Source organism: Capra hircus, chromosome 15 (assembly GCF_001704415.2).
Source record: "Capra hircus breed San Clemente chromosome 15, ASM170441v1, whole genome shotgun sequence".
NCBI lineage: Eukaryota > Metazoa > Chordata > Mammalia > Artiodactyla > Bovidae > Capra > Capra hircus.
Window position 1 is genome coordinate 282 of NC_030822.1, and position 23209 is coordinate 23490.

Here is a 23209-nt window from a genome sequence, read left to right on the forward strand (position 1 = left end):
TTTAATATTTTGAGGTAAACTGCCGTCACTGTTTTCAACCAATCGTTCTGAACATAAGAACGCTCTTGGAGGAATCTCTCGCCGCGCGTCAACATTGAATCACAATAGGCGCCCGTCCCACTTCCCTGACCAGGAGAAAGGATGCCTTGGGCGGTGCTGCCTCCACAGAGAGCGCACAGAGCTGCGAATGGCATCCTCAGCCTCACGCTCCGGCATCGCAAGCCGAAGCAGACTGCACCTGTCTTCATCGACGGAGAGGCAGCTCGCACTCCAGAGACTCTGTGTGGTCACCAACACGCAAGCGCCCAGTGCTGACCCTGCACCATTGGAGCCAGAAGTGCCGGGTGCGACGTCACACCCTGCTTAGTGCTAGTCAGGCGGCCATGGGTCAGTCCTCCCTTGGTTATTACAAGATAACAAGGAAACAATCCCTATACGTTAAGAGGGCTGTTAGGGCGGCTGTCCCTGTTCTAAAGCTTCTCATCCCGTGCCTACGTTTTATCTTCTCCTGTCCCAAAAGATGCAGAGGACAGGTCTGGGATCAGAATCCAAACCTGGGACTGCCCTGGTGGTCCAGCAGCCAAGAATCTGCCCGCCACCGCAGAGGACACAGGCTCGATTCCTGGTCCAGAAGAGCCCGCACGCCTCGGGCAGCTGGCCCTGTGCGCCACGAGAGCAGTCACCGCGGCGAGGAGCCCGGAGCACCGAGACCACAGGGAGAGCCCGCTCCCCGCAGCGAGAGGGAGCCTGCCGGCAACAGCGGGGCCCCGGCGCAGCCGAGCGGCAGTCTGAAAGAGAACCGAATCTGCGGCCCCCTTCTCGCCTGACAGCACGCAGGCCCGCGTCCCGGCGTGTGTGGAGTCGCGTCACTCACCGCAGCCTCACGTCCTGGCCGGGAACGCCTTCTCGCGTGACAGTACGCATCCCAGCGTGTGGAGTCGCGTCACTTACCGCAGCTTCACGTTCTGCCCGGTGTAGGACTCGTAGGGCTTCTCCACGTGGGTGAACTCGAAGTCAAAGGCCTGCGACTGGGTGACCTCTCCAGGTCGGGCCAGGTCCTTCACCAGGGACACGAACTCGTGGTGGTTGCCGCGGTCATAGTAGAGCTCTATGGGGAGAGCGGAGGCCTCTGCTACTGGCGCCTGGCCCACAGGGGGCGGCGGGGGCCCGCTGCGGAAGCGCCCCTCCCGGCCGCGGAGCGGCGCGCCGGTTCACGACCCCCTCTTCCCGCCCTGCACCCAAATACCCTGCGCTCTGTGCAGACCCTGTCCCGGGGCAGCACCCAGGGGACACAGCAGGGGCACCGCCACCGAAACACCGCATCACCTCTTTACACAGTTACAGTGATTCCTAAGTGTGGGAAGCGTGCTCGACTCCGTCACTCAGTCACAACATCCTCACGGCAACCTGAGCGGCTGGGTGGGCCCATCACACATTTGACAGACAGGGAAACTGAGGCATGGTGGAGCAGGGCCAGGCCCAGCGCCCCAGGTCTCCTGCTGGGCCGCATCTGCTCCTGGGCCCCGGGAGATCAGGGGTGAACACGAGGTGGGAGGCAGGTGAGGACTTGCAGACGGGTCCACGTGGCCCCCGCTGACGGAGGGGCTGTCAGCCTACCCCAGTCTAGGCCACAGTCCCCGGACTCGTGTGATCACCAGGACCCCCGAGGCTGTGGCTGAGGCACAGACGGCTGCACTCCCCCCCAATATCTCTGATTCCGTGGCCTGGGTGGGACTCAGGATGGACATCCCAACAGACTCCTGCTTGTTCCGAGGCCGCCCTCCGAGAAGGCCTCCTGCACCCCCACCCTCCTCTCAGACAGTCCTGCTGGCTGTCGGTCCTGAGTCAGGCCACCCATGTGTCCTGGGCTGTCTGTGCCCATGTCACACAGCTGCTGAAGTGGTGAGCTGTGCTCCAGGATGGCTGCTGGAGACGAGGCCCGGACCCCAGCGCCCCCGGTCCCCAGCTGTGCAAAGGGGACACTTACTACCGACCGCCTCCACGTGGCCCCAGCGCAGTCAAGATCTGACCCCCCGCCCCGCAGCGGCCTGAGCAGGACAGGACGGGTCGGCGGGACGAAGCGGGAGGCGGCGTGCTCTCACCGAGTCTGCTGCTGGCTGCCTGGACACGGGGACTGGGACCACCCCCCGCCAGGCCTGGCCCGCACCTCTCGGCTGCCTCTCTCAGGGACAGCCTGAGCACGAGGGGCTGGGCAGACCCCAGACAGCAAAGGCCTGAAGCCCCTGACGATCGAGCCTTCTTGGCGTTGAGAAGCCAGATCCCCTGCCTCTCAGAGCCAACATGGCAACCAGGCCTGCCACGGGGGCGCGTGGGGCAAGCACAGCTTCCAGGGAGCTCTCGGGCTGGCTGCCCCGGGCGCTGGCCCTGACAGACCCGCCCCGCGGAGCCTGCTGTCCCAAGCGGCAGGGCAGCGGCCGCGTCACGGGGAGCTGCAGTGCGGTCAGGCCCGGCCAGCACCACTACTTCCGCAAGAAGCGCCCTGTGATTGCAGTTTGCTGCTGGCCCCCCGTTATACATGGATCCATCTTAGGTCACCAACAACCCACCTGCTCCTCCAGGCCAGGTGGTGTCAGCAGCGGGCAGCGAGCCTGCCACCTGGGGGGCAGCGCAGACCATCGGGGCGCGGCTGCGAGGGCAGGGTGCCCTCTCGGGGCGGTGGGGGTGGGGTACACACAGGGGCCAAGGGGACAGGGGCCTGTCCTTTGCCTCGTGCTGGTCCTTCGCTACAGGAGCCTCTGCTGACCGGAACGGGTGGAGCTCTTAACTGGGGAGCTGGGTGTTTCGGGTGCCAAGCTCTGAGCTCTGCCATGGTTTCAGGGGACAGCAGCAGGTGGAGAAAAGCCCAGTGTCTGAGGACCGTAAGTGGGAAATGCCAGGCTGATGGCTTTCGGCTCTCCTGGGGGCTTTACTTCTAAAAACTTAGATCCCGAGGCTAGCCCTCTACTTTGGAGTGCAACATTCTCTAAGAACATTAGAGATGCCAAGGGAACACTTCATGTAAAGATGGGCTCAATAAAGGAGAGAAACGGTATGGACCCAACAGAGGGAGAAGAGATTAAGAGAGGTGGGAACGATACACAGAAGAGCTAAACAGAGCAGGTCTCCATGGCCCAGACGGCCACGACAGCGTGGCCACTCACCTAGAGCCAGACACCCTGGAGGCGGAGCCAAGTGGGCCTCTGGAAGCACTGCTACCAAAGAAGCCAGTGCAGGTGACGAAGTTCAGGCTGAGCTTCTTCAGACCCTAAACGCTGTTGATGATGATGCTGTTAAAGAGCTGCACTCAACACGTCAATAAACTTGGAACACTCCGCAGTGGCCACAGGACTGGAAAAACTCTGTGTTCATTCCAATCCCAAAGAAGGGCAATGCCAAAGAATGCTCAAACTGCTGGACAACTGTGCTCATTTCCCATGCTAGCAAAGTTTTGCTTAAAATCCTTCAAGCTAGGCTTCAGCAGTACTTGACTTGAAATCATCCAGATATACAAGATATACAAGGTTTAGAAAAGGTAAAGGAACCAAAGATCAAACTGTCAACGTTCGTCGGATCATAAAGAAAGCAAAAGAGCTCCAGAAAAACATCTACTCCTGCCCCACTGACTATGGTAAGGCCTCTGGACTGTGCGGATCACGTAAACTGGAAAAATCTTCGAGATAGGGATACCGGACCACCTTACCTGCCTCCTAAGAAACCTGTATGCAGGTCAAGAAGCAACAGTTAGAACCAGACACAGAACAACAGACTGGTTCCAAACTGGGAAAGGAGCGCGCCGAGGCTGCATATCGTCCCCCTGCTTATTTAACTTCTATGCAGAGGACACCATGCGAAACGTGAGGGTGGATGAATCACAAGCTGGGATCAAGACTGCCGGGAGAAACATCAATCACCTCAGATTTGCAGATGACACCACCCTTATGGCAGAAAGTGAAGAACTAAAGAGCCTCTTGATGAAAGTGAAAGAGGAGAGTGAAAAAGCTGGCTTAAAGCTCAACTTTCAAAAAACTAAGATCACGGCATCTGGTCCCATCACTTCATGGCAAATAGATGGGGAAACAGTGGAAACAGTGACAGATTTTCTCTTCATGTGCTCCAAAATCACTAGGGACGGTGACTGTAGCCATGAAAATAGGAAACATTTGCTCCTGGGAAGAAAAGTTATGGCAGTTCTACACAGCACATGCAAAACCAAAGACCTCATTTTGCTGACAAAGATCCATCCAGTCAAAGCGATGGTCTTCACGGTGGTCATGTAGAGATCTGAGAGTTGGACCATAAAGAAAGCTGAGTGCCGAAGAACTGATGCTTTTGAATTGTGATGCTAGAGAAGACTCTTGAGAGTTCCTGGACTGCAAGGAGATCCAACCAGTCCGTCCTTAAGGAAATCAGTCCAGAATATTCATTGGAAGGACTGATGCTGAAGCTCCAATACTTTGGCCACCTGATGCGAAGAGCTGACTCACTGGAAAAGACCCTGATGCTGGGAAAGGTGGAAGGCAAGAGGAGAAGGGGACGACAGAGAATGAGATGGTTGTATAGCATCACAGACTCAATGGAAATGAAATTGGGCAGCATGCTGCAGTTCATGGGGTCGCAAAGAGTCAGACACGCCTGAGCGACTAAGTCAGAAAAATAGGAGCAAAGGTATCTGACGGCCCCTCTTCAGTGAGATTCTCTCAGTGCAGATCAGAGTGGGGCTCACACCAGACCAGTCCTGGCAGGGGTCAGGGGGACAAGACACCATGCAACTCCTTACGTGGTGACAGTGTGAACCCAGCCTCTTGGATGGAAGGTCACGGACTTCCCAACAAAGTGCATCTCAGCCCCGCGAACCACAGGGGACACTTATTCATGCCTGTCTTTGACCCTTCTTCTTCCAGAAGGTGCAGAGTATCTCACAGCCATCTGATGGGGACAGTCAACAACGTATGCCTGGGTGAAGGGTTAGAGAGACACGTCTGGAGAAAACCAGGGGCACCTCAGGAAAGAGCTGGATGACTGTCCCCTTCAACCCACTGGGAGTCAAGGAGAAGTTTACAGAAGGGACTGAGAGCATCAGAACTACCTTTTAGAAAGTTCGCTCTTACAGAAACTGAACTGAAAGAAAAGGTAAACAGAGGCAGGAAGGCCGGTCAGGAGACTGCTCCACACAGAGGCGTCAGGGGCAGCGGCACCGAGGAGGGTGAGGGAGCACTGAGGCGAGCTGCCCCCGGAGCCGCTGGGGGCGCGGGGGGGAGGCAAGAGCGCTCCGGGGCCTCCCCCGGTTCCAGAGGCTGAGGCGACCCAGGGGACGTGCCGAGCGGGGGAGGCGGGAGGAGTGGCAGTGCGGGGGCTGGGGCAGGGAGAGAGAGAAGGAGCAGTCTGGTTCGGATGTGTCCTTGCGCAACCCATGGTGTCTCTGCGGGTGTTCAGCAGGCAGTCAGAGACCTAGGCACGGAGCTTGGGGGCGAGCTCAGGAGAGGAGAAAGGCTCGGGAGACATGAGTCCAAGCAGACAGGGCAGCGGTGGGTGCAGATGGGGCTGCCAGAGCAGGCCGCGGCACAAACGGGCCGGCCTGCCCTGAGGACTGCGGTCTGAACAGGACCCAGGCAACAGCCACCAGAAAGCTGTCCCTGCGAGAACGCGGGCGACCCCTCCTGCTGGGAGGAGACGCAGGGCATGCAGCAGGCGAGGCTGGCCTGACACGGAGATCCTGGGGGCAGTCAGCAAGGCAACCAGAGCTGGCTCTTCGAAGGTCCAGCCCCCGGACGCAGCCTAACAGGGGTTACGAGCGCTTAGCTGTAAGTGCCAGAGCCTGCACTTCACACGCACCGATGGTCTCCAGTCCTCACAAGACCCTGGTGACGTCTGCCCGTCACAGAGCCTCACGTGACCGGAGTGACCCCCTGCTTCAGCCTTGGTCACACGCCAGGCTGTCCCGTCGAGTGCGCAGGCAGGACGGTGGTTTATAAGGAGCAAGATCCCGAGTGAGACAAACGAGGCAGGTGGCTGGAGCACGCCAACACCCTCACAGGCGGCGAGGGCAGGACCACCACCTGGCGCGCCACCGGGACAGCAGACCTCAGAGCCGGAGCGAAGCCCCGCCTGCTGCATGCCGTCAGGAAAGCGAGGAAGCAGAAACCACACGGCCGCAACGTGGGGACCTCACTCACCAGCCTCACTCCAGTGCCCTGAGGCTGGGCCACCACAGACACCACACGCTGCACAAAGCCTGGGCCCTGGACCCCTCACCACTCTCCCAAGGGGATTCGGTTGCTGTCCCTGCCTTACAGGTGAGAGCGCTGAGGCCCAGGGAGGGGACAGCTTCTCCAAGGCCACAGGGTGGACTCAGGGGCCCAGGAAGAGCTGTCGATGGACGCAGAAGAGGCTCTGAGAAGTCTGGGGAGGGATGCTGCCCCGGGACGAGCGCGGACAGGAAGCCAGGCAGGGCAGCCAGCCCCCTTCCAGTTGGGCTGGAGGGAGGCCTTGCCAGCGCCTCAAACAGCCCATTCCATAACCGCTGGGGCAGGGGCACTCTGGCTACCTTTCATGGACAGGGAGCGGTCACCCCCGGGAAGGATGGCACAGCTGCTGGCTAGACGTGCCCATGTGCACTCCTGATGCAGAGCCGAGGAATCCAGTGACAACCTTAAAGCTATGCTATGGAAACACTCAATCTAGGGAGGCCTGAACTTCATCGCCTGACTCACGCCCAGCACAGAATGCTGGGGGTTCATCCTGTGGCCCCAGGAGCTCTTTGCTAGGAGTGATTTTAGCTTCCACAGATGTAAGACATTTCTGTGGTTCTGGCATCTGGCTGGTAGAGGCTGTGAAATGCAACCCCTGACAATGGAGAACAAGCAGGCCCGCCGTGGCGACAGCACCGCTGTTGAGGGGCACTGCCAAAGCCGGAAGCGAGCGGGCAGAGAGCCTAAAGCCCACTCTCCAGCTCCAGGCCACTCATTCTGGGTTTAGAATAGCAATGGATGCGCTCCTAGGATCAGCTAGCCTTCGACCTGATTTCCGTTAACTTAAACAGTAGAAGCCAATACTTCAGGCTGGGCGCTGAAGTGCTGAGCACACAGCCTTTCCCCAGGGCTCCTGTGTTTTCTGTCTCATCAAAATGGAGAACAGATTCTGTGCTGGGATCTCAGGGAGTGACAGAGAGCCTCTGAGGAGCGTTCCCAGGAAATCCCCCACACAGGACCAGAGCGGGCGGGGGCGTGGGGCATGATTTCTCCGCTTGATGTCTTTTCAGCCAACTGTGGTATTTACTGTGACCCTACTCCTGAACTACTGACACAAACTATTTCAGAAGTACCTGTGAGTTTTAATAAACAGGAGAGTCCAAACAGAAGTGGAGACAACCCTGTGTTGACTGGCAGCTCCCAAACCTGTCTTTTATTGTCTAGCTGTAACTGCTAACAATCGTGTTTGAAACCTGTTAGAGCCTTGGGAAATTTTGGCCACTTAGATCTGGGGCTTGGGAGCACCCTTTCTTTAAGAAGAGTGCCGCAGACTCTTCTAATCAGGAAGTCTTAGAGATGCAGCTTGTGTGGACACAGGGCTGATGCCTGAGCCCGCGGGGATGCTTTCTCAAGCAGCTCCCAGCGAAGGTGCAGTAAGAGGCTGGTGGGCACAGACACTAAAGGAGGGGGGCGGGCCACGCGGGGCTCGGAGTGGTGGTCACGACCTGCAGGCTGGCCCAGCTGGCACGGAAGCCGAGGCAGGCCCGCAGAGCTCGGACCCAGGGCGGCGGGCAACAGACCACAGGGCCTGGGGCGGAGTGGGGGGTCTGGAATTGCAGCCGTGCGTGCAGGGGTTAGGAGACAGGGGTTCGGGTCGCGCCAGGAGCTGGAGGGGGCGCAGAGGTCTGGAACTGCAGCAGGGGGTGCGGGGGCTGGGGGTGCGGGGCCTGGGGGGCAGGGGCAGGGGTTCGGGTCGCGCCAGGGGTCTGGAGAGGGAGGTCAGAGGCTGGCTCGGGGTCACGGGTCGAGGGCGGGCGCAGGCGTGGGCCCTGGCGCGGCGGACCCCGCACTCACCGATCTGCCCGATGAACTCGACCTTGATGCCCTGGTGCTCCAGCCGCTTGTTGGGGTTCTTGAGAGCCAGGCTCACCTTCCCGGCCACCGTCTCGCCGTCGTAGAAGAGGAAGTACTTGTCCTTCTTCCCATCCTCGGTCTTGTGCTCGGCCCGCCGCCTGCTATCCGCGTCGTTCAGCAGGATGTCCACATCCACACTCTGCCCGAAGCCAAAGAAGCTCATGGCCCCGCCGGGCCGGCCGGGCCTGGGGAGGCCGGCGGGCTGGGCACGACGCCGACGCCCGCGCTCGCCGGGCCGGCGCGGTTCCGAGGGCGGGGCAGAGCGGGCGCGCCAGGCACCCGCCGGCCGCGGCCTGCGGAGCCCACCTCAGAGGCAGCGGCCCGGCCCCGGAGCAGCTTGCAGCGCGTCCGCCGCTCAGCCGGACGCGCCGGAGTGGCTGCGCGCATGCGCACGGCCCGCCCCCAGCGCGGCCGCCGCGCCCCCGGGGAGCTCGCACTGCGCCTGCGCGCCGCGAGCACCGCCCCACGCTCGGCAGACGGCGGGGCGGCGGCGGCTCCTTCCTGGCTCCTGCCCGACCTGTCAAACACCAGTCCAGTAAAATTCAGACCTAACGGTATCCTTTCTAAAAAAAAGAGTCCTTTCTGGCTGCCTTTTCTGCCTTTCCTGTGTTTAATCCGTTGACCGGTAGGCAGCTCCCCCACTCGGCTGTGTACGCCTCCGCTTGCTGACTGACGGGTAAACGCGGCCCTTCGACAGGCCGCCTGACGGGGCAGAAGTGACAGTTACAACAGGAAGTGCCCTGCTTCAGCTTCTCTTCAGTGCGTCCGCCACGTAGGGAAAAGGAGCCGGAAGGCAGTATACTTGGCTCGTTTCTTTAGCCCCACTTTGAAGCGACAGCTGAAAACCCCCCAACTTCAGTTGCGTGGGCGGTGCTCTCTCCCTTTGCGCATCCGGCGGAAGGCCCTGCTGATTGGCTGCCGTCCTGCCAGCGGGGCGCGGTGATTGGTCGGTGCTGACCTTTGACGTCAGCGGGGCCTTCTGGGCGCGCGCGCCCGAGCAACTTTGAAAGTGAGGTGAGCGGCCGTCATGGAGGCTGGCGGGAACCTGGCGTGCGCCCTGCAGACCTGGTGCCCCCTGGACCTCAGCCAAGGTGAGGACGCGCCCGGGGCCCGGGTGCTCCGGGGAATGCTGGGCAAGGGCCGCGTCCTCCTTCTGCTCTGTACTCCTGTTTCTCGGCCTTGCCCCCGGGTCTGCGCGGACAGCCTCGCAAGTGCCGAGGCTTCGGCCGCGCGGCTGTTTGTTGGCCCGAGCTGACCCTCTGAACGTGGGGCCCAGGGGTGCGGCTGGAGCCTCCGGGCGCCCGTCGTCACTGAAGGGCAGTGGGTGTCCCCACCCGCCGCAGTCGCTGCTGGCCGCTGTCTCGAGGCTGCGTTCCATTCCGCGGCATCTCCGTAGCCGGCAGTCATTTTTTTTTTGAGTCATTTCATTTTGTTTCCCTCACCTGTCCTTTTCCACTGTACACTTTATTTGGATTTATTAGCTAGTGACTCAGACGGTAAAGAATCTGCCTGCAGCGTACGAGACACGGGTTCGATCCCTGAGTCGCCAAGATCCTCTGGAGAAGGGTAGGGCAACCCACTCCAGTGTTCTTGTCTGCAGAATCCCACAGACAGAGGAGCCTGGCGGGCTACAGTCCGTGGGGTCACAGAGAGTGGGACGCGACTGAGCGACTTCAGCTTCGTTATAAGACTTTCACAAAGGGGCAGCTGAGACAGCTTTTTATTACCTGTTCTCTAGCTTGAACATATGGGAAGGCTGGGTCTTCCCCCAAACTGTTAACATCTGTGAAGTGTTTTCCTACTTCATGTTTTTAGAGGATGGCCAGCCTAATAGCCAGCTGTCAGTTTAATGAGTATACAGATTTTTCTAACCCTTTCTGCTTCTCTCTTCATTCTGCCTCACCTGTGTGGTATGACTTGTGCCCAGAAAACTGTTCTATTCTGGAGTGTATTTAGAGTCTAAAGCTAACTGCTACAGAACATTAGTTGACTGTAGTTGCATTTTCCTACTAGAGTGGGTGGATGGAGTATGGGAGCTGGAATTCACGGAGACCGAGCCTCTGGATGCCAGCATAGAGGCGGAGATCGTGCACACTGGACTGAGCGCGTTCACAGAGCTTTATAGCGCGATGCTGCCTTTTGCTGCTGAAAAACGTGACGCTGCTGAGGTAAAGGAGGAAAAAACACCAAGCTAGCCATTTCGTTGTTAGAGGTGTCAGGTAAACCCCGGTATCATCTAGAGCTTGGTCTCTTTGGTATGCAGTGCAGAAGGAAGGAAGAGCGGTGTAAAGAATGCGGTTCACTTACTGGGATGGCCTCATAACCGTCCTCCCAAGTTATTAGTCTGTGATTCTTTTCGTGTCATGAGCATTGTTAACGAGCAAATTAAAGGAAAAGAGTAAAGGCCAAGGTAAGGATGAAAACCAATAAGCGAAATAAGAAAAAATGGCCAAGGACAGTGCAGTTAACAACTCAGGATGCCTTTGCTTTAAGGAAATTGAATGTTAATCTGAGAAGTGATTAGTTGAACTAAGAAAGGAAAAAAAAAGAGTTGTTTTAAATGGAGTTCTACGTAGTGTCTGTTACGCTTTAGGTCATAAACTTTTCAAAAAACTGAAGGACTAGAAAGCAGAACAAAGAATACTTATGTATTAATATCTCCGAAAGATTTAAACTTAAAAAATATTTCTATTAGTTTCAGGTAGCTGTTCAGAAATTAAATCGACCTGTTAAATACTCGTTAAGCATAATGCTGAGTACCACGTGCAGTACCCCGGAGCGTAACATGGTGAGGGTACAGAGCCTCTCCCTACAGGGGGTTGCAGGAGAGGGGAGAATTAAGCTCTGGGAGCGTGCACTGTCATTACTCTGGCCAGAGCCTGTGCAGTGACCACATCCACGGGCCTGAAGAAGCACGGGCCACCAGCTCTATGTGTTAGAAACTTCTGTAGGACACGTTAAATGCCATCTTGGCTTGCCTGGAAAAGGCAGCTTGCTGAGGTTGAGGCTGGGAAGGTCCCAGAAAGGTAGCTGGCTGGAGGCACATCTTCACAAATGGCTGGAGTGCTGACCAGTAATGAGGATTCCAGGGCAGCCTTGGGAGGGATCCTCACAGTGGGGATGTACAGCAACTCCGAGGGGATGGGGCAGGGTGGGGGCCACAGGACAGCTGTGAGTGGGGTCCGTGGTAGGCTTCTGGAGTGAGGTGTTTGCTGTCCACAAGGTTCAGGTCTAAGTGTCATCCCTAGACTAAACCGCTTGTCCTCCCATCTGCCTCTTGAAGGAAGGTGTTCTAGTGTGCAGTAGACCCAGGAACATGAAGAGTGCTGTTTCAGTGGGTGTTCTTAACCAAACACAGACTTAAGGGGGGAATGCTGTGCCCAGGGAGCTCCCTAGGGACATTATGACTGACCCCTGAATCCCATGGTTTTGGCTGCACAGGCCCACTTCTGTGCAGTTTTCAGCAGTACCTGCAGGACTGCATGGTCCCGGGAGTTTCAGTCCCTGGATGCAGAGCCGCAGATGTGAAGGACCTGTGTCTGTGGAGGGCTGGCTGTGAATTACGTGAGGACTTCCCACTCGCTCCGTGTTGTTCAATAGTCAGTTGTGTTTTGCTCATTGATTTTTTGAAAAATGTGTGTTGTGGCGTGGTCTGGGTTACAGTTGTGGAAATTGGGGGGGAGGGCTAAAAACTGGGGACTCTTTTCAAATAGAGTTAATAGAGTTTTGTGAACTGGGTCTTTGTCAGGTATGAAATGCTTCCAAGGTGATTGGGTCCCCCAGGGTCACAGTTCCAGGCAGCAGGAGGGGAGCTGAGGTGGCCTTAGAAATGAAGATGTAACTGCTTTCTTTCACAAGCTTCGTGGTGAAGGAAGGAGGTTGTCGAGGTCTGATTTCTTGAACTTCTGTGGGCTTCTGTTTTTTAAGGTGGCCCATAGTGAACCATATTTCGCTCCTACTGTTTGCTTTACACAAATAAGCTATTTCCTCATCATGTCTATAAGAGGGGAAAGCGTGAATAGTGATCAAATTAATGAAAATATGGTTTGTGCTCTAAGGCTTACTTCCTCTCCTACCAAGGCTGTTTCTGCAGTCTGTTGAGCGAGACGCTCGCAGGTTTTCCTCTCCTGCTCCCATTGCCCACAAAACATTTTGACTTAAAAAAAGTTGCTCTGATTTTTTTAGTTAGTAATTAGAGTAATAAATGGATTGAGATACATTTAACATAGACGGAGGAGTGACTTGTCTGAGTAATCACTGACAGAGGTGTCCCCAGAGTCTTAATGTAGCTTTCAGGTGTAGTAATTTCAGAAATACATATGCTTCAAACTTACCCAAAGTTATTTTGCAAGTTTAATTAAGATTCTTGTATAGTTTCTTATCTTTGTGACTTTTGTTTATTTTTTCTTGTATTGGCTGAGCCACTCAGCTTGTGGGATCTTAGTTCCCAACCAGTAATGGAACCCAGACTCTCCCCAGTGAGGGCATGGAGTCCTGACCACTGGACCACCAGGAAACTCCTCAACTTTGTAAATTTTGAATAATACACTTTAAAATGTTCTGTTTTAGTCCCTTTGAAAACGGCAGGCGTTTATAATTAGGAAGCAGAATGGTCTGTCCTTTCTTATAGGGCACTAAGCACTCAGAAGAATCAGATACAGCAAGAGGAGACGCTCACAGTGCTCTAACGACTGGTGCTTACTGTTTGCCCTCCCCCAGAGCATTTGGACCTTCTTCGTGGAGAACAGAATTTCCCACAATGCGCTGATGGCCTTGTTTCACCACTTCGTTTATAAGGCCCTTAAGAAAAATGTCAGTGCTCAGCAGCAGGAGTTTGGCCTTCACGCCGCCGGGCTGTATTTTCTGCTGTTGGAAGTACCAGGTATGCACGTTTGGTGTGATGGGGCAGGCCTTCTGTTTGTAATTTGTCTGCTTGGTTTTGAACTGTTACATCAATGCTTTGTCCTCGCTGGGAGGTTAGGTGACAGTGAATCTGTGAAGCACATGGTCTGTCACAGGTGTTCAGAAAGCTCTCCTGTTTTCCTGTAAATGTGGCTTCGGATGTTACCGTGCTAAGTCTGTAACCCAGCACACAGTCCCAGAGGGGTAAGGCTGGAGGGGCGTGCCGCGTGCCTTCGTGGCGTCCCTGCCTTCTCACTCCTGTCCAGCCTGAGAACAGTGCCGGTTGGAGGGCTGCTGCTCTTCCCGCTGTGTGGTGTGGACGGTCGGTGGGCTGTCCTCACCTGCAGGGCTGAGCACAGCTAGTCACAGTGAGGGAGCGCAGGGAGGAGTGTGTCTGGGATGGTGCCCCACCTCGTTCAGGCGGGACCCGCGCCGAGCCCAGGGCAGGAGACTGTGCGGCTGAGGGGTCAGCTGCAGCTGTGGGACTGCGAGTCCACTAGGAAGAGAAAATCAGGGTCAGCCAGCCTGCTGCTTGTCGTTGCTTATGTCGGTGGCTTTGTAGTAAATGTTAGGGGCCTGCTCCTGTGATCTGAGAATCGGAAGAGAAGCTGTGACCGACTTAGACAGCATATTAAAAAGCAGAGACACTGCTCTGCTGACAAAGATCCGTCTAGTCATAGCTGTGGTTTTTCCAGTGGTCATGTATGGATGTGAGAGTTGGGACTGTAATGAAAGCTGAGCACTGAGGAACTGATGCTTTTGAACTGTGGTGTTGCAGAAGACTCTTGAGAGTCCCTTGGACTGCAAGGAGATCCAACCAGTCCATCCTAAAGGAGATCAGTCCTGAATATTCATTGGAAGGACTGATGCTGAAATGCCAATACTTTGGCCACCTGATGCAAAGAGCTGACTGATTTGAAAAGACCCTGATGCTGGGATAGATTGCAGGCAGGAGGAGAAGGGGATGACAGAGGATGAGATGGTCAGATGGCATCACCAACTCGATGGACATGAGTTTGAGCAAGCTCCAGCAGTTGGTGATAGACAGGGAGGCCTGGCGTGCCGCAGTCCATGGGGTCGCAAAGGGTCGGACACAACTGAGCGACTGAACTGAACTAACCTGACTGCTTGTTGCCTAGGGTGGAAGTTGAATTAAACTTTTTTGCTAAAGGTTCCTGTTAGTTAAGGAAAAGCCTGCGTTTGTTTTTAAATATTTCATTGTTGTAGCAGATATATTTCAAAGCAATTAAACCTACCTTGCTTACTCTTTATTCTTTACAAATAGGCAGCGTAGTCAATCAAGTTTTCCATCCAGTGATATTTGACAAATGCATTCAGATTCTAAAGAAGTGCTGGCCTCAGGAATCCAGCTTGAATCAGAAAAGAAAGAAAGAGCAACCAAAGAACACTCAGGGCAACTCGCAGGAGAGCAGTAAGAGGGCAAGACCCCACAGGAGAGAGGAGGTGGAGGTAAGCGGGGGTGTGGCCATGAAGCGCGTCTGACTTGTGTAAGGATTTATATCAAGTGAGGATGTCGGGGGTCATGATTATACCAAAGCTCTAGCGTGCTGTCCGCCTTCCCTCCCCTAGGCGTGGCCTCGTGGCCTGCTGAGCCTCTGTTCCCCATGCCGTCTTCCAACCTCCCTGTCGCCTCCCTCCAGTCTGTTCCCAGGTGTGCCTCGCTGCGGGCCAGCAGGTGTTACCTTATTTTCATTAGAGACCATGCTTGAAGTGTCCAGAGGACTCATGTCCACAAGAACATAATAGAATAGCATTAATTCCAAATTCTTGTGTGACTGGGTAGAGATTCATTGACACCAGAACTGGTAAGAAACCCAGGCAGTCTCACTGATGTGAAAATCCGGACCCAGAAGCTGTGGTAACCTTCATGTGGTCCAGACTGAGCTTGAAGCCATGGGGCCCAGGGAGGCCCCCTAGAGTCCACTGGTCTTGACTCAGGGACATTGCAAACCTTGGACAGGCTGCGAGGCAGTGCTGCAGTCGGCTGTGTATTTCCGCATAATCTAGATGGATGAAACTACTCAAGAAGAGGATGAAGAGGATGTTTTTTATTCTTCTGAAGATCGTCGTCAAATTCGAAATGTCCTCTTTCAAGTTTTGAAGAACTTTATAAGGCTTCTTTCTAAGTTCTCCTTAAAGGAAAAGCCAGAGTGTATACAGAATTGTGTGGAGGTAAGTGAGAATGCCAGGGACCTTGGGCAAGTTCAAAGAGAGTGGAAAAAACCAGGCCTTTTCTTGGTGTCTGTTTTCCAGGTCTTTGTTGTGCTAACTAGCTCTGAACCAGCTCGTCACGAGTTCCAGGTCACACAAGCCAGGTGAGCGATTAAGCCCCCCAGTGCCAACGCTTAATTAGGGCGCGGTGCTTTGCTGCAGCAGAGGTGCGAATGTCGTTCTGCCCTAGTTGGCGCACAGGTAGAATTTATTCATTTAAATGAGGCTGATAGGGTTAGGAGTTTATCCTAGTGAAATCACATCCATTAACTAGTCTTTTGCCTTTTTTTTTAGAGTTCTCAGAGAAATGAAGTATATACCAGAACTGGCCTACCATGGACTGTATCTGCTTTGTTCCCCTCTTCACAGAGAAGGAGACAGGGTAAAGGAGACGGGAGCTGAGTTACAGGGAATTGAAAGCACACGGGTCGTGTGGCTAGAAGTGCTGCAAGGACTCAGCGCGACGCTGTGTGAACTCGCTGGGCCGTTGGTGTCTGTGATGAGAAGCGCCTGTCAGCACGTGGCGGCCGCTGCTCGCTACAGGCTCACACCCAGGCCCCTGGTGCTGCAGGACACTCCTGTTGAGCTCAGGCATAAAGCAGGCCCCAGCGGGGCCTGCAGAGGCGCAGGAAAGCTGCTGGGCAGGGCTGCCGCTCGAGCGCTCACCAGAGCCCTCTGGGGGGCAGACAGCCACGGGCCTTGCAGCTCCCCCGCAGGCCCTGTGCCCCTGTGTTGCTGTTAGCGTCTGTGCCTTAGCGGATAATTCCAGAGTCCTCTGGGAGGACAGACAGCCATGGGGCCTTGCAGCTCCCCCGCAGGCCCCTCTTCCCCTGTGTTCCTGTTAGTGTCTGTGCCTTAGTGAATGATTCTGCTGACACTCCTGGTCAGCATTCATATCTGGATTTGCCTGCGGTGACCTTCAGAGCCGCACAGCCCTAGACACCGGGGTCAGGGCTTTGTGAGCCCTGGGGTGTTACTGAACCTGAATGTCGTTAGTGCAGCAGGAGTCTGCAGAAAACATGGCAGACCAAGGCCCTTGCCTTCAGCGCCTGCAGTGCCCTGGTTTCCAGGGAGCGGGGTGAGGAGGCCCTGGGCACTCGGGCTCCACACTTGGGTCCTACGCCTCACTGCTGTGTGTCTCCCTTTAAAAAGAAAAAACATTCCAACTTATTTTTGGCTGTGCTGCGTCTTTGCGGCTGCGAGCAGGCTTTCTCTCAGTCGCTGTGAGTGGGGGCTGCTCTCTGATTGCGGTGCAGTGGCATCTCGTGGAGCACCGGCTTAGTTGCTCTGAGGCATGTGGGATCCTCCCAGACCAGGGGTTGACCCGGTGTCCCCTGCATTGGCAGAGGGATTCCTCACCACTGAGCCACAGAAGAAGCCCTGTGTGTCCTCCGTGAGTCCTTGGTATCCTCACCTGGACAAGCAGGATGAGGGCCTTCCCTTCCTGTGGATTTCTCAGGAGGACTGCAGGGAAGAGTGCCTCGGCGTAATGCCTGCTGTTTAGAAAACACCCCATACTTCTTTAATTTTTGATGTCATTATCTCTTCCCTGTGTCTGGAATATGTGATAGCATTCACAGTAAAACTTCTAATTCCTGTGCCCTTTTTAGCATTGTAGAAAGTGCAGAGGATGGGAAATTACCCTTTCAGGCGGCAGTGTCTCTAAGGACATGGTGTTTTTCATTGCAAAAGTGTTGGCCTGACGTTGGGTGACTGTGGTTGTAGCTTTATCTTTGATTACTTGACTTGGGACTACTCATCTTCAAAGTCTTTTGGTATGTATAAAGTGGAGATAATAATAGTATCAAGTATAGAATGGAAATGTTTTGCTGACCTCATTGAGTTGAGAGATTTCAGAGTAAGTATGGTCAAATCTTGTAGTACAGAGGCATGCTTAATGCAGTACCGGCCACATCCTTGGTTTCCAGTAATTATTTTATTCACTGGATGCACAAGCTAACTCTTTGAGTAGATTCTGTGAGGTGATATACAGGAAGGTGTTTTGTAAGCTTCAGCTGTAACATAGGTGGAGAATCATCCCCTTCCTCTTTCCTGTGGGGGGTAATCCGTTGCATTCTTCGGCCTTGCTCAGTTGCAGCTGATTCTCGAGCCCTGGTTTCTGGGCTGGAGTATAAGGCAAGCAGAGAAACTGGGTGGAATCCGGCTGATCAGTCTGTAGGCAGCACCTCCTCACTGTTCATTTTGTGCAGGTATGACACCTGGTCGTTGTCCAGCAGGTGCACCCTTCGTGGTCAGCCAGAACCTGTGCCAACCTCCTTTACCTGCTGGCACTTGAAACAGCTCACTGGGGTCTGCATCACAGTTGGCAAGGCCCTAGGATTCTCTGTCATGCCTTAAGCTGCATTTCCTTTCCTCTTCCAGGTTCTCAGATACGTTTTGCATCAAATGCTCTGCATAATACTGATGGTAGAAGTGGGTAAAGGCTCCCATCACACCCCCCTTGCCATCACGCCGCTGGTTGTCAGCAGTAGGAAGCTGGCCATCCAGTTTGTAAGGTAAAGGGCACACAGCTCGGGTCTCTCTTTCTGTCACTCACCTTCAGTAGCCTGGGCCCTATGCTAGCCGGGGCTTCTGACACCTGAGGAGCTGACACGTGTCTGGGCTGTGTGTGGCTTGTGGTTCAGGATAAAGCGCATAGCAGCCCATCTGGCTTGTGCGGTAGGGGTGGTGTAGGGGGTGCCATTGGGGGTGCTGTAGGGGGTGGTGTTGGGGGTGGTGTAGCAGGTGCTATAGGGAGTGCTGTTGGGGGTGGTGTAGGGGGTGCTGTAGGGGGTGGTGTAGCAGGTGCTGTTGGGGGTGGTGTAGGGGGTACTATAGGGGTGGTGTAGGGGGTGCTGTTGGGGGTGCTGTTGGGGCAGTGTAGGGGGTGCTGTTGGGCGTGGTGTAGGGGGTGCTGTTGGGCGTGGTGTAGGGGTGGTGTTGGAGGTGGTGTGGGGGGTGGTGGGGTGGTGTATGGGTGGTGTTGGGGGTGGTGTAGGGGTGGTGTTCGGGGTACTGTAGGGGGTGGTGTTGGGGGTGGTGTAGGGGTGCTGTTGGGGGTGGTGTAGGGTGATGTAGGGGTGCTATAGGGGTAGTGTAGGGGGTGCTGTTGGGCGTGGTGTAGGGGGTGCTGTTAGGGGTGGTGTAGGGGGTGCTGTTGAGGGTGCTGTAGGGGTGGTGTAGGGGATGGTGTTGCAGGTGCTGTGGGGGTAGTGTTGAGGGTGCTGTAGGGGGTGGTGTAGCAGGTGCTGTTGGGGGTGGTGTAGGGGGTGCTGTAGGGGGTGCTGTTGGGGGTGGTGTAGGGGGTGCTGTTGGGCATGGTGTAGGGGGTGGTGTAGGGGGTGCTGTAGGGGGTGCTGTAGGGGTGGTGTAGGGGGTGCTGTGGGGGTGCTATAGGGGTGGTGTAAGGGGTGCTGTAGGGGTGGTGTAGGGGGTGCTGTTGGGGGTGGTGTAGGGGGTGCTGTAGGGGTGCTGTTGGGGGTGGTGTGGCAGTGCTGTTGGGGGTGGTGTAGGGGGTGCTGTTGGGGGTGGTGAGGGGTTCGTGGCCTGTGGGCCCGCCGGTGAGGCCAGCTCTGAGTCCCGACAGTGGTCTCTGTGTCTGCTGCTCCAAGTCTGTCTCTGCCTTTCTGGCTCCTCTGAGTCTCTTTCCTTAGGTTCCTTGCCACTTTTTTTTAAAACTTTTTTATCAATAATTGATAGACTCATCTTCCCCTCACGAGTCAGCAGGCTTTGCCTGCAAAGTCCCGTGTCGGGGCTTTACTGGGAGATGCCGCTACGTCACTCGCTGTTGTGTCCTCGGTTCTGTCTGTCTGACAGCAGCACGGAGGCGGGGGGGGGGGGGGCAGCGGAGAGCCTGCCTGTGAGTGGAAGCGGTGGCCCGGCAGGCGCGGGGTGCGGGCGCGGGCAGGCGCGGGGTGCGGGCGCAGGCAGGCGCGGGGTGCGGGCGCGGGGTGCGGGTGTGGGCAGGCGCGGGGTGCAGGCGCAGCCGCAGATGTGGGTGCGGGGCATGGGGCTCAGGCGCGGGGTGCGGGGTGCGGGCATGGGGTGCAGGCGCGGGGTGCGGGTTGCGGGCACAGGTGTTGGGTGCAGGTGCGAGCGCAGGGCGTGGGTGCAGGGTGCGGGCGCACGTGCGGGGTGCAGGCCCAGGTGCGGGCGTGGGTGCGGGGTATGGGCGTGGGTTGTGGGTGCAGGTATGGGGTGTGGGGCACGGGGTGCAGGTTGTTGGCGCAGGTGTGGGGTGCAGGTGCGGGGCGTGGGGTGCGGGTGTGGGTGCTGGCATGCAGGTACAGGTGCTGTCTGACCCCTGAGTGAGCCTCTCTCCTTAAGGATTTTTTTTAAACAGCAAATAAGATGTTTTAAGTAGAAGTACTTGTTCTAAATTTTCCATGTATTCATGATGTCAGTAATTGTAATATTTCTATAATGGCGTGAATAAACTTGAAGATGGGTTGAATCTGGGCATTTTAATAGCTTCTTTGAGGGTTAACTTTGGAGAAGTACTGTTAGAAATTCATTTTGCTGACCTACCACAAGGTAGTACTATGTCTCAATCTGGCATTGACTTCAAAGTCAGGCTCTTCACAGAGAAAGCTTGCCACATTTGAAACATTGTTTCTTTATTTATGGCTCTTCTGGGGCTTAACTGCCGCTCACGGGTGGGCCTCTCTCTAGCTGAGACGACAGGGGCCTACTCTGATCACCGTGTGCGGGTGTCTTGCTGCAGAACGTGGACTCGAGGGCTCCCAGGCTTCAGGGGTTGCGGCATGGGAAGGTGCCTCACGCACTCAGGAGGCGTGGCTCACAGGCTCGATTGCCCCTGCGCCTGTGGGTCCTTCCTGGGTCAGGGGTTGAATTTGCATGCACTGCACTGGGAGATGGACTCTTTACCGCTGAGCCACGAGGGGTCTTATTTCAGCCTTGGTAAGAGCCGTCGTAAGCAGCCCAAGGGTCTTGGGAGGTCTGGGCCCTGCCCCTCCCTGACTGGCTACTGGGAGCAGTTTGGAGACCACCCGGGCGTGGGGGACGGTGCTCCGCTGTGACGCTCTCTTCACACTCCACACGCTCAGGCCTCGCTTCCAGCACAGGCGCAGATTGCTCTTAGTAGTCAGGCTTTCTACAATGTAGAAGTGTCACTGTTTTTGAGAATAGGTTTAGGGGAAGCTGTTATTTTACTTTTATTATAGATGTATTATAAACAGTGACTCTTTCTTTTCTTTTTTAAAGTGTACTGGTGGATGAACTTAAGGAAAGCATGTACCCGGTCCTTCGTACTCTGCTGCAGCACATCTGTGTCAAGGTACTGCTGGCTGTAGTGTTAAGAGTCTGAAAACCACGCGAGAGTAGACGCATGTATCAGTGTTCCCAGAAATGAGTCTGTGTTGTTACTAAGCGTGGTCTTTTCTGTTTAGTATGTTTGCTGTTCTCTTTGAGTATTTGGGGGGGATAAAACAACTTTTTTTCCTTTTTTAGAAAACTTCAAATATATAAAGATATAGAACAGAGTAATGAACAGAATGTTAAGTGATTTTGTATAAGGAAGAGCTCTGCCAGCACATAGGCACACTGGATTTTCTTAGTAAGCAGATTTCATCATATTCCTTCAGACATAAATATTGCATATGTCTCTCTACAGCATAAGACCTCTTTAAAAACATATCCACAAAATATTAACACATCTAAAAAATTCAGAATAATGCCTTAATATCATCCAGTGTCTGGTTAGCATTCAAAATTCTGTGAATATCTCTTAAAATGTTTAGCAATTTGGGCAGATGATGCTTCACTTGAACTCTGTGGCTTCTAGAGATCTGTAAACTCTGAAATCGGGCTTGGAGATCTCTTCTAGGCTAGTTTCCCAGGAGGTCTGAGGCTTGGAGACCTCTCCTAGGCTAGTTTCCCAGGAGGTCTGAGGCTTGGAGATCTCTCCTAGGCTAGTTTCCCAGGAGGTCTGAGGCTTGGAGATCTCTCCTAGGCTAGTTTCCCAGGAGGTCTGAGGCTTGAAGATCTCGCCTAGGCTAGTTTCCCAGGAGGTCTGAGACGTAGAACTGGATAGTCATTTCTGTAGCATGTAGACACTTGCACTGTTGCTGAGCGGGGTGCACTCGGCGCTCGTCTGCTTCCACCAATGCACGTGTCTCTGTTGTCCTGCGTGGGGACCAGCGGGGCAGCTTCTCAGGGCCTGTGTCTGTGTTGTTCTGCGTGGGGACCAGTGGGGCAGCTTCTCAGGGCCTGTGTCTCTGTCATTCTGCATGGAGACCGGCGGGGCAGCTTCTCAGGGCCTGTGTTTCAGGTGGTCGACAAGTCTGAGTACCGGACTTATGCAGCTCAGTCCCTGGTCCAGCTGCTCAACAAGCTTCCCTGTGCAGAATATGCTTCTTTCATGGCCTGGCTTTATGGATTAACACGCAATGCCAAGGTAGGCGCTGCGCCTGTGTGAGCTCCTGGCTCGCAGCTCTGCAGCTCTGTACCTGCAGACTGCAGCTGCAGCGGCGCTGGGTGCTCTTCCTCTGTGGCGGGGATGCATGCGGCGCTATGCGCTGTTCCTCTGTGATGGGGACGTGTGCGGCTTTGCTTCACCAGGTCTCCCACCGGGTCTTCACTCTTGACGTGGCCTTGGCCCTCCTGGAGCTGCCTGAACGAGAGGTGGATGGCCCGCTGGCCCCGGAGCACGAGAAGTTCCTAAAGCATAAGTTCTTGGTTCAGGAAATCCTGGTCGCCCGCTGCAGAGACAAGGCCCCGACGGTGCGCAGCAAGGCACTCTCCAGCTTTGCACTCTGCCTGGAGTCCTCTGCCTCAGCCCCGTCGGACAGCATCCAGGAGCTTCTGCATAACAGTGAGTGTGCTGAGCACCCCGAGCCTGGCCTCATTCCTGTTGGTCCAGACTGGGTGGCAGAAATGATCAGAGTGCTGTGATAACTGCAGCCCTCAGCCCCCTTCCAGCTGGCAGTGCTATGGAATAGCTCTCACACGAGCAGCTTCACAGTCTTGTCCTCGGGTTGAGGTTGCTGGCTGCAGTCTCTGTTACTCTGTCATTGGCTAGCGGCTGTACTGGGCCTGTTTACACAGGCCTAACACAGGGAGTTGTCAGTATCTATAATCTGTCTCACCTTCAGGCTTGCTTACCTCGATTTAGGTTCTTCTGTAAATATTCACATAGGGTTTTGATGCTGTGTCTTTTCTCCTCTGACCTGTCGGCTTACTTGTAGCTCCTGCAGTTCCAGTACAGAGCCACCGACAGAGTCCGTCGACAAATTCATCAGGTAGGAAAGTGGGCCAGTATACTGAATAATTGACCCTTTAATTAAAGGACTCGCTGAGTATTTGTGTTTTCTGTCCGCATATTACCTGATTTAGTACTGCACTTTTTTCTTCAAAGAAATTAAAATTTATTTCAGTAATGATTCATAGTAACTGAAATGTGTAATATGCCATGATTGAAGTGAAGTGAAGTGAAGTCTCTTAGTCGTGTCCGACTCTTTGCGACCCATGGACTGTAACTTACCAGGCTACTCTCACCATGGGATTTTCCAGGCAAGAATGCTAGAGTGGGTTGCCTTTTCCTTCTCCAGGGGAACTTCCTGACCCAGGGATCGAACCCAGGTCTCCTGCATTGCAGGCAGATGCTTTACCATACGAGCCACCTTCTTGCCTGGAAAATCCCATGGACGGAAGAACCTGGTAGGCTACAGTCCATGGGGTCGCAGAGTCAGACACGACTGAACGACATTTACTTTACTGTGCCATGATTATGTTAATGAAAAGTGTAACAGTTTTTTAGTGTACTGACAGAGCCTTTTTAAAATTTATTTTTAAGCTTTTTCCTATCAGAGGCAGATGCTTAACCCTTCTGCAGGTTCAGAGGTGATCCACACGGACAGCAGCGGTGAAGCAGCCGGATCCATGGGTATGTCGGATCTTGTCCCTTATTAGATGAGCAGCAACCAGGAGATTTCAGACAGCTGTAGGTAGAGCCT

At 54.9% G+C, this 23209-nt stretch overlaps 2 protein-coding genes across 6 annotated transcripts in view; one reads left to right on the forward strand and one right to left on the reverse strand.

Annotated features, from left to right (window-relative positions):
* Positions 952-8471, reverse strand: LOC102178843 (vacuolar protein sorting-associated protein 26B; the record flags this gene model as incomplete). The annotated part of the gene is given in 2 exon segments (XM_018059005.1): positions 952-1108; positions 8043-8471. Coding segments are annotated over 2 exon segments (380 nt in total), but the record flags the coding sequence as incomplete, so codon positions are not given.
* Positions 8577-23209, forward strand: part of NCAPD3 (non-SMC condensin II complex subunit D3) — a 60994-nt gene continuing 46361 nt past the window's right edge. For 2 of the 5 annotated variants that reach the window (XM_018059007.1, XM_018059011.1), the window contains exons 1-13: positions 8579-9193; positions 10116-10270; positions 12822-12984; positions 14290-14474; positions 15033-15197; positions 15279-15340; positions 15531-15618; positions 17619-17752; positions 20460-20532; positions 21526-21651; positions 21816-22068; positions 22442-22495; positions 23050-23139. In XM_018059007.1, the coding sequence (XP_017914496.1) occupies positions 9130-9193; positions 10116-10270; positions 12822-12984; positions 14290-14474; positions 15033-15197; positions 15279-15340; positions 15531-15618; positions 17619-17752; positions 20460-20532; positions 21526-21651; positions 21816-22068; positions 22442-22495; positions 23050-23139 (1612 nt within the window). In that variant the 5' untranslated portion in view covers positions 8579-9129. Of the gene's footprint in view, positions 9194-10115; positions 10271-12821; positions 12985-14289; positions 14475-15032; positions 15198-15278; positions 15341-15530; positions 15619-17618; positions 17753-20459; positions 20533-21525; positions 21652-21815; positions 22069-22441; positions 22496-23049; positions 23140-23209 lie in introns of all 5 variants that reach the window. The other 3 variants (XM_018059006.1, XM_018059008.1, XM_018059010.1) reach the window with 3 other exon arrangements.